General features: G+C 31.8%; 1 protein-coding gene across 1 annotated transcript in view; it reads right to left on the bottom strand.

Annotated features, from left to right (window-relative positions):
• Positions 1-917: 917 nt before the first annotated feature.
• LOC149910652 (homeobox protein aristaless-like) overlaps positions 918-10,870 on the bottom strand; it is a 51,884-nt gene continuing 41,931 nt past the window's right edge. Inside the window, exons 2-5 of the mRNA XM_090108246.1 lie at positions 8,610-8,877; positions 7,225-7,270; positions 2,352-2,545; positions 918-1,962 (exon numbers count right to left, since the gene is read on the bottom strand). Coding sequence (XP_089964372.1) covers positions 1,647-1,962; positions 2,352-2,545; positions 7,225-7,270; positions 8,610-8,877 — 824 coding nt within the window. The 3' untranslated portion in view covers positions 918-1,646. The remainder of the gene's footprint in view (positions 1,963-2,351; positions 2,546-7,224; positions 7,271-8,609; positions 8,878-10,870) is intronic.

The following is a 10,870-nucleotide window of genomic DNA, read 5'->3' as shown; positions in this document are numbered from 1 at the left end:
GTGTGTGTGTGTAAATAATTATAATTTTGTTACATTGTATGCTTTTATTATATGTGTAGCTTTTTTTCAAATATAGAAGTGCAAATTATTAAAAATACTCTTTTGTAAAATGTATTCCTTTAAAAAGCTGTATTTTTAAACAACTGACTCTATACAACGGGATTATGTATTATAGTTATTCGTAAAATATGCAGATACTTACACGCTATGAGTCTCGTTACAGTCTATGTATAAATACGTTGCTGTGCTTTCTTAAAAAAAAAATATGACGACATATACACATTTTTCCATTAATCGAAATAACCATCACCGCGATAATACAGACAATATCAGCGATTTAATATGAAATTAAAATTTAATACTCCATATTTGTATGATATATCAAACAGAATGCGGCCCTGGCTGTTTCTCCCTTTAATTATCTACCATTTAGTGAGGACTCGAAAAGTTAATAGCTCCTCTTGATCACATTGAAATCAATGAAGTAGTTATGTAAATTAACAAATCGGATCAGCGGGGTTACATTAATCTTGTAATAACGCTCCAGTTTCTACTAATATATGCTATTAAATATTATGTAAATTTATAGGTTAGGTTGAGCGTTCACACACAAAAACGTTTGTGTCGATTTGGATGAAGTTAGTTATATGGAATTGTGGTTCAACAGCAACCTCATTTTATTTTTTGGAGCATTTCAGTTTCAAATGCTGTATTTTTATGTAGTTTAAATTGGTACGAAACTTACTATAAACTGTCATAGTATATTTTTAATTGTACTACGTTTTTTTTTTAATTTTGTCTCAGAAATATTAAAAAAGACAGACATTTCACTTCCATTAGACTTTTAAGTACAGGTATATGAGATATTGAAAGAATAATAATATCAACTTATAAGTGGTTTAAATAAAAGACACACAAAGCTTTAATTTTTTATTTCATACGGTTTAATGTATTTCATATAAAATAAAAACAAGACCATTTTTACACATAGTTTGTAATGTTTTACCATTTTGGAAACTCATGCGTTTCTTTGGTGCAAAAATATGAAACTCACAATAAATACATTGGCAAATCAATTTAAAATGAAATTATTACTACACAATATCAATGGTCCACAATACAATACAATTGTAATTATTCTAAACAAATACCATTGTCTATATCTCCCTTAGCACCTAATTATATACATCTATATTAAAACTAGAATAAATAACAGTAAGGCAAATAACTGGACGGATGAAGTAACTATATTAATTTTATTACAAAATAAAAACATCAATTTGTATACGATGTATTATTATTTGTATACAATTTGTATCGGTTTACACAGTCATAGCTCTATTAATTTCGAGGTATATAGTCAATTTATTACAAATAAGTAATTACAAAAAATAAATCCATAAACAATTAAGTTCTACTCAAAAACAATCAAACAAGTTTAAATACTGAAAAATAATTGGTCCCATTATTAGTATAGATAACACAAATGTAACGAATACAAAAATGTACAACATTTTACAACAAATAACCTATATTCTAAACTGTGTAAACCGACATGTGCGATCACCATATAAAATACAAAACAGCCCCAGATCACATGTATGCACCGAACGAACAAACAAAACCATTCGCTAATTGTACAAGGTTCAACTGATCATGTCAGTGTGGTGTCTCTGTCTAAGCATTTCGAGTCGTAGCTCATGTTCCCGGGCCGCCATTCGCAAGGCTGCAATGCTAGAACTCCTGCGTTCTACTTCTGGGGGATTTGGGGGGGATTCGCTGCCGGGGGATATGGGGGGAGAGACGGGGGGAGGTTCTGGGGAGTGACGAAGGGGAGCAGAGAGACCGGCTAGTAAGGAGTGGAAGGGGGGAGAGGATGTGTACATGGGAGCGCTGAATAGGGGAGGGCGAGAGAGGGGCGCGCTGAGGTACTGCGTGCCGAGCACTGGTGAGCCCGTGTAGCTGCTGAAAAAATAAGTTTATTAGACATTGTGATTTATAGTAAATTAATAATAATTAAAAGCTTTTAAAAGCTGAAGCTTTTGGCTTCTGAAGTAAATGCCATTGATTTATTTAGATTAGATAGAAATGACTTAAATTTAAAGATAAGTTTTTAAGCCAAAAATACTTTGCCTCAATATCCAATATGGATATTTATTTTAATTAAACTACAACATTCACCGTCACGATTTCATTAGTGAAATTAATGATTGATTGCTATCTCTAGCAATCTTTACATAATTATTAATATTTGAAAGCATTGATTTGTCTATATTAGATTAATTATATTCTCTACGCAATCATTTTGATATGTCCTACAATTTTCTCTATTATTTTCCATTTTTACTTACCGAAAAGACGCTAACGCATTGGCATCAAACGGTTTCCTGAAGCCAAAGCTGAGCTGCGAGAAGGGGTTAGGCATAGACGCGACCACAGAGGGCGGTGGGGCCGCTGCTCCCCCCAGGTACGGGTTGTAGGGGTGCGCTTGGGGCCCCACTTTCTCTTGTTTTCTCCATTTCGCGCGCCGGTTTTGAAACCAGACCTGTAAATGAGGGGAGAGAGGATTTAGTTGATATTGTTGTATCTTAGTTATTGTTGTATTTTTTAAATTCAGAATTTTTCTGTTGTTTGTCCGTTATTGGTTATTGTATGCAAAGTTGTGTTTAGAATAACAAATAATTAAGAATTCTTATTTACTCGCCTAAGATAAGAAATACTAAGACATAGTAAACTCTTATTAAATTTACAGTTTGAACAAGTTATAATAAACCAATTAAAAGAGCTAATCGGAGATTCTGGCATAACAATATTTTGAATCAAATTTATGGCAAATTTTTCTCTACCACCTACCAAACTTTACAATGTCCCTGCAATACACTTTGAGGCACATTGTCATTCAAACCACTTAAAAGTATTACGAGTTTTTATCCGTTTGATCCGGTTTAATTTCTTACTCATTCTGGCTGAATGTAGGAAGCAAAAACTACTGGAATTATTAAGCTTAATGAACGATCGGTAGAGCCCCCCGTTGATTGATTTTGCGATGCATTCGAGTTTAACAATCATTTACGGCCTACCGCCGTGTTTAAAATTCCAACTTCAGTTTTTGTTAAGTATTTAAATACAATTTATAATACCATCAATATCTGAACTAAAACACATAACAACTACATGTTCGTAATTTGTTCGTTCAAACGGTAACTTAACGGTAAGTAAATAATAATTCCAATATAGGTACTTTGTTATACTTCGATTAATGAATACGACTATTATCGATCTAAGTATAGTCAAATGCTATGTTTTCCATAATAAATGAATTGAAGCGTGTGTAGGTCACATAGCTTAATAGAAATGTAAATACAATAGAAATTATAACGCAACTTTTTGCTGAACTTTGAAGGTTACATTATAACCTCAAATATGCACTTGTACAGTAAATGCATCGTGCTAAGTACACTCCTGTTTAAAACATGAGTTTTGTTGTTGCAAAAAGCGCCAGACAACATGCCGTAATCATTATGTAAAATTTCATTTTATGGTGATTTAAATTAATTCACTTATGATAAATGTGCAAGTGTAAAAAATTCAGTACGTTTCTTTAAATGTCGACATAATTGATGCTATGTGGGGGAGCCGTGCGTTCGGCATTCTTGGGCTTTTGCTTTATATTGTACAAACTGATATTGTTCACTTAAGTAATAACAATGGGGTTTTAGGTTGTATCCTCACAGTATTTCCATCTATAAATTCTTGTTCAGGCTTGAAGAACTATAAAAAAATAAAAAAAGGATGAATTGGAACAGCTGTTCTTGTGTTTTGTGCTTAATAATACATCGACAGCATGAAATTCTTTACTAATTTATCGTGTACATTTGTACAGTAAGATATCAATTAGCTAGAGTTATCTAAAGTTAATAAAGAAACAACATCTTTGTTTATAAATGCAATTAAATTAATGTACCACACATTACATAATAAAAATAGCCCGTAATATCTGAAGTCATGGTCACCATCCGTCTATAGTTACGAATAGTTAGTTTTTCATGAGTCGGTGAATTTTAACGGCTCAATTTTGTACCGAGCATTTTTGAAATAAAGTCGCTTTTGGAACGCTGTTAATAACTTCATTATCGCGAACTGCGTAAGCACAGTATTACAATGTTATTTCCTACAGTAAGGAATCGCCTTTGATGTCGCGCGATGCCGCCGCCAGCGTAGGTACTTACACTGCCACACGAAAATACGCTAGGGTTGCAACAAATGGGAAATAAAACAATTGTGATTATTAATATTATGATGAAATCATTTATTCATATGTACATTCAAAATAATTGCAATTATTAAATCTGATGTAATTATTTGTTCATAAATATATAATTACAGATATTGCACTGCTAAATATTATTTACGTGGACACTTTATTTTTGGATGTTCTTAATTGTATATTATACCATTTAACTAAGTAATGCATTCGCATTGGGATGTACAATCTAATTAGAAAATAATGAGGACAACATATACATAGCTTTGATTTTAATTCAACAGATACAATTAATACAATCTTTCTGAAATATTGTTTCCTTCTGGGATTTCAATGTAGATTTACATCCGTAAACGCAACAGTTTTTGCGCGCCATAATGGAATATGTAAGTAACTATGTATAATAAAATTATTACACAAAAAATACGACTGCGTCGTCCTTTCGCGATAGTTAATGCAAACTCAGCGTGATTGCATTAAGCGGCTCGCGTCGCCCGACCCCCCGCCAGTTCCCCTCCGTTTCTCTGCACAAGTACATTCGTCGCCATACTGTAGGAAATATGGTAATACTGTGGCGTAAGTGTGTGTTGCGAATTAATTTCTCAAAATATCTAGCGTTTCTTTGAAATAATAACTGATTCTGAGCTGCTGTAATTGTTTCAATTAAAGTGTTTTAGCAGATCTTTAGTTTCGTTTGATGAGTGCCAATTAGTGCGAGTGATTTCTGTTCGTTGGAAACTAAAAAAGCGTTTACGAAGTTTACAAACGGTATGAAAGGTTTTTTCGACAAAAAAATTATGATTTCTATATTTTTTGTATTATCATTAGGTTTTGTTACGGGGCCGTATCGATGCTTGAAGTTAATAAATATTAATTTACAAAGAACGTAAATAAACTAGGCTAGAAGCAATTATCTAGTTTGTAGTTAGGTTCTTGTTTAATTTTTTTAATTTTAACAAAAAGTCTAAGTGAACAAGAGCATTTACTAACGCTTATTTTTTATTGAATAGAAGTCTACAAAGCATAGAAAATATACCTTCATAGCCGCATTTGTAACAGTAATGATAAAAACATTACGAGGGCGACATAAATTTATTACGCGTTATCAAATTTTAATGTTTCATTTTGTGTCCGTACAGCCTGCAGTACTATCTCCTTAATTTATTGCCGTGGATAGTGGACCAATTAGGTTTGGATTCAATACATATTTTTGAATTCTGTGTATTGAGACTGTTTTCATAGTAAACTTCATAGTTTTGATGATTATAAATGGTTTTCTTAAAAAAAAATAATGAACGGCTAATACACTTTGATCAATTATTATGAATTAATTTAAAAAAAGGTTATCAAAAACACAAATACATAGGAAATTAATAACTTTCGAAAATGAGGAGACTCCAAACCGGAATATCATCGAAGTATGGAATACCAACCAATATTTTTAGGTATAGAATAATGTATGAATATACCTTTATCTTGCTCTACATATAGATTGACAACAGTATCAGATGCTATAATGTATCAAAATTAGTTTAGGTACGTGAAGTAGATTTATAATTTATGTGTAACTATTATTTTTAGTAAGATTAAGTAAAGATATAATAGGAACATACAATATACCTAGAGTTAAAATAAAAAAATTTGGAAAATCCAAAAGTGCACGCCTCATAATTTTTTTTTAATAAATATTTATTAATTATTATTTTTGTTTATTTAATAACAATTAAACCACATCGAATCAGACCCTGAAAAATGAAAGGGTTCTATTCCTGAGCATACTCAAGCGTAAGAGAAAAAAAAAGACTCGATTAGTAAAGTATTTCGGTCGCTATCGTGTTAACAAGAAAAAGGATCCGCACATACAGACACACGGACGTCCAAGACAGAACTTTTTTAAACTGTTTTTTAACTAGTTTAAATAACAAAAATGACATCAAAAATATCATGAACGTTAAGAATAGTGTTTTTTCTTAATATGTGTGTGTATGTATTATCTTACAAGTGCAATGTATGATACATAAAGACATTTTAAGTTTGAAAAATCAGATGTTTTGCGCGAAGTGACAGTAGTACCCACCTCAACGCTTCGCTTATGAGGCGTGCAATTGATCTTTTTGTGAAGTCTGGTGTTCCCTTGTTTGGGGTATGTATTTAAGAAAATTAGGCGATCAGCCTTCGGTGTCTAGACCGAGATTTTTTAGTAGTATTTTTGTAGTGTCAAGTTAGATAATAAATCAAATATGTAGCGTTATTTAATAAATGTATTCAAATCAAACACAATTAATATGTTCAGAAATTGAATACGATTGCGAAAAAAACCGAGTTCCGCTGTTTGTAATAATATGGCGCTCTTATTAGAATAAATGTAATTAGTTTTTGCATTGATAAACGTAATTGCATAGTGTTTAATTGAAAAACTTATTGGAGCGTCAAATAATTTCCGTGAAAACAGTGTAGATCATAATAATTATATAGTTTTTATCTTTCCTAATGTCTACAGACATAATTAAGTCTGGAGGTCTGCCCTTCATTCGTTTTTCCAATATTTGAATAATTATATATTTAATTGTAACCTAGTGATTAAAAATATTAGTTATTTGGTATTGTGACAAAGATACGTTGATATTGAATGTTTATATTAAAATTTAAAGTATATATTTGTCACTTAATTAAAAAAAACAGTTTGTACCTAAAATCTACGAATATGGTATAAGATCAAATATGGTATATGGTATAATATTAGATCAAAGAGTGGAGGATTATAATGTAAACGGTCCTTTAGGTATGTGTTCAAGTTGTGAGAATTATATAAAAAAAGCCTTTTAAGGATTATAAAAATTTTCGGAAGAAGAAAGTCTTTAAGTTACTATGGAGATATATTCAAAGATCTTCTAAAGACAATGTTTCCAGTGCATACGTTATACGAATATCTACATATTGTAACAAGATGCATTTATTACCTGTATTCTTGCTTCTGTGAGACCGATCTTCATAGCCAGTTCTTCTCTGTAACAAAATGAATAGTATTATTCTTCATATTCAATATTCAAACGAGAAACAATTAACTGAAAACATTTTTAAGCTTTGTTATAAAACTTCTTTCAGTTCCAAATGTTGTAGGCAAATTGTAAATTATGCGCGTAATTTTTAATATGTATTAACATTGGAACTTGCCCAGAAAGTATTTTTGTTTGTTTGTTTGTTTGTTTGCCTATAATCTTTAACATAAGAGAAGCATAATTTAGCTAACATTATTACATACAAAAAAAGGCTTTAGAACAATAATTGTCTCAAGGCAAAAAGGAAAATACTAGAGTAATTTGAGATATAATACAGAAGATCAAGACAATCTCTTAGCCATAGCCCATAAGTAGGTAGTAAGTATTTCAATTTTCCTATATATTGTTGTATAGGAAATGCTTGAGAAGCCTTTTAAATATAAATACCTAATTATGTAGTTATTTAATTATTATCAGCCGCGTGCTTATGAGCAATTAAATAGCTTATTAAGATTATAATGAAAAATGTTTTTCTTATTCCCTTTTATATTAAATAAAAACAAGATTACGTCTAATTAAATTAACTATAATGATCGGTTGTTTTGCACTTTTTCTTATTTATATTTTATGTTTTTTATATACATAGGTACATATCCGTATATAGAGTATCAAAGAAAATGTAGCATGAAAAATAACTGATAGGATAATTGGTATCAAACGGACATCCTGTAATTGGTTTGATAGCTATCAACATCTGGCTAATTAAGTAATGAAATTAATGCTATGATAAGATATATTACCGTATTTATTTATATACCCAGGAAGTTTAGTACAAATTACCGTAATCTATCAATAATTAATCGAATTATCTTAATCTTGTTCAATTTACGCATTTCCGATATGACTTTACTATTGATAAAATATTGTGTTCTATCTTATCATGTTGGTTATGAAACAATAAGTAGCGGATGTTATTTATTATCTAGTTAAGGAAATGAGGATAAACAAAGGCTTTTGCAAATTGCTTTATCAGGGATTTGCGATGTGATAAATGTATTTTTAAATTTATAGTAAATATGAGGTAATCATATTAACTATGAATATCTATTAGATCCTGCGGTGAAAGATAAGGTTGATAGAAATAGAACAGCCATTTTATCTATGATATCATTTGGGAATCGAAATTAACTCTAGTATAATTGATCATTTAATATTTGTGATTTAGCTTAAATTTTGTGCATTTTATTATTACACGCTCTTATTAGTTATCTCTATAATATATTGTAGTTTAATATAGAAGTACCTTGAATGTAAACTAGCTTGTCAAGGATTCTTCGCAAACTCACCTCGTAAACACATCGGGATAATGCGTCCTGGAGAAAGCCTTTTCCAGCTCTTCCAATTGGAAGCTCGTGAAGGTAGTTCTGTATCTCCTCTGCTTGCGCTTTGGGGCGAAGTCGTCAGCGTCGTCACTGTCCGCGGAGCCCGGGGGCGGACGCTCTGACGGGGACTGGTCGGAGCGGTGTAACTCCGGCGTGGTTCTAGGAGAGTCGTCCTTTGTAAGCTCGGATATGCCCATGCTAGTGTACTTTTGGTACTCTTGTGCGTAGTAATCTGTGGAAGAGATTGTTAATTCTACTATAGGCAGTACAATGTTACAAAATGATTAGACGGAAGGAATGTATTCTGCGATATGAGTTGGTAGATTGATGCATTCTATATTTTTCTAACAGTGGTTTGAACGATCAGTAAATACTAAATATTAATATATAAGAGTAGTTTAATTTTGTCAAGATGAAGATTGTAGAGCACATTATATGGGTTGTGCGATCGATGTATTTTATATATTTCTTACTGATTGATTGATTGATTTATTTATTATTTATGTATTTATTGATTATTTATTTATTTATTGATTGGTGATATCACTGTTCTAAGAGTTGTTGTGTATTATGTTACTAAGAGTCGAATCAATGACATCCAGAAGTAACTATAACAGATGTGCATCCTAGACAATAAATATAGCACAATTTTTGAAGTAAAACTTCTTTACGCGCATTGTGACCAAAATTTCAAGGTCGCATCATAGCAATACCGTCACGTCATAAGTAATCCGACGATTTTGGTATCGTTGAATCTTGCGAAAGAAGTTTCACTTCTGGCACGTGTGCTCGTCACACACGCTCTTTTAGTAGATATCAAACCTATTTAAATGTTACATGAATGATGAAACCATGTTGGAATTTCAATTTAGATACCTTTTTTTTTTTTTAGTGGGGAAATCTTGCATAGATACCCACGGCCTCCAGGGAAGAAGGCCGTGGGTTATGTCGGATTCCTACCGACCAAAACCCCACTGTGTTAGATACCTACCTATATGATATCATATAATATTATGAATATACAATACGAAAATGATCAAGTCTATTTGTACCCGTAGTCCATACATTGTTTTCTTAAGACATTAATTAAGTGGTGTTCGTTTTTGTAGTCACAAACTGTATTACATTGTAACAGATAAAAAATATCAATTCCTTAACTTTGTAAAGCAATGACGTCTATCGTATCAGTATCGTGTTTAGCATCTATTATTCACAATGCAAATTCCGACCTCAGTTTCTCGTAATCAATCGACGTTTAATAAGTTAATGCTATTAACTTAATTACCGCTTGATTATAGTGTTGTCTTTAATTGGACCGTCATTACGGCTCCGAGAAAATAAGAAGAATGACAGACGTATGTGCTAGAATGTGCGTTAACGTATCCACGGCAAAAAGTGTTGCCATTTTCGATCGCTTTTTGTTGCCAGTTATAATAATTGAACGAAAATTAAAACTACTAACGAGTTATAAAGAAATAATTAAAATATCTCTTGGGAAGAGAAAAAAAGAACATCGTAAACAGATGGTTTAAAGAAGTTTGGAAAACCTAAGACCGGTCTGTTAAACTGTATATTTAAATTATTAAAGCTGCGAGCGGATGTCGTGAAATCTAATCTTATATATAAAAATGAATCGCAAAATGTGTTGGTAAGCGCATAACTCGAGAACGGCTGAACCGATTTCGATAGTTCTTTTTTTATTATATTCCTTGAAGTACGAGGATGGTTCTTATGTAGAGAAAACGTAAACATGTACCACGGGCGAAGCCGGGGCGGACCGCTAGTTACATATATTTTCGCCGAGTTATGAAGATCGCGTGTGATAATTTGACAAATTATTTAATTTAATTCGCAAATTGCTGATGCTTGCGGTGTGGGTGCAATTATGTAGATATATCAGGAATGCATCAGTGTTTACTTATTATAATATATTATTATTGTACACGAGGACCTAGTACAATAATAGCATATTAATAAGTGTGATAATATGAAGCTTATAAGAAAACTGTATTAATTATGCTAAATGTAAATAAAACCATTGTGATGTGTAAATAAATGTATCAACATTTTCTAGCTGCAGTTATAATAAACTAGATTTCCGCCCGCGGCTTCACCTGCGTTTTCAAAGGAAAGCCCGCATAGTTCCCGTATGATTTCCGGGATAAAACCTATCCTATGTGGTAATCCAAGTGACCCTCTATAAAGTATAAGTATGCTAAATTTAA

This window comes from Colias eurytheme, chromosome 2 (assembly GCF_061535395.1).
Source record: "Colias eurytheme isolate Ceu_HAF_F1 chromosome 2, ilColEury1 Martin Lab GWU primary, whole genome shotgun sequence".
NCBI classification, from domain to species: Eukaryota; Metazoa; Arthropoda; class Insecta; order Lepidoptera; family Pieridae; genus Colias; species Colias eurytheme.
This window is presented reverse-complemented; position numbering and strand designations above follow the sequence as displayed.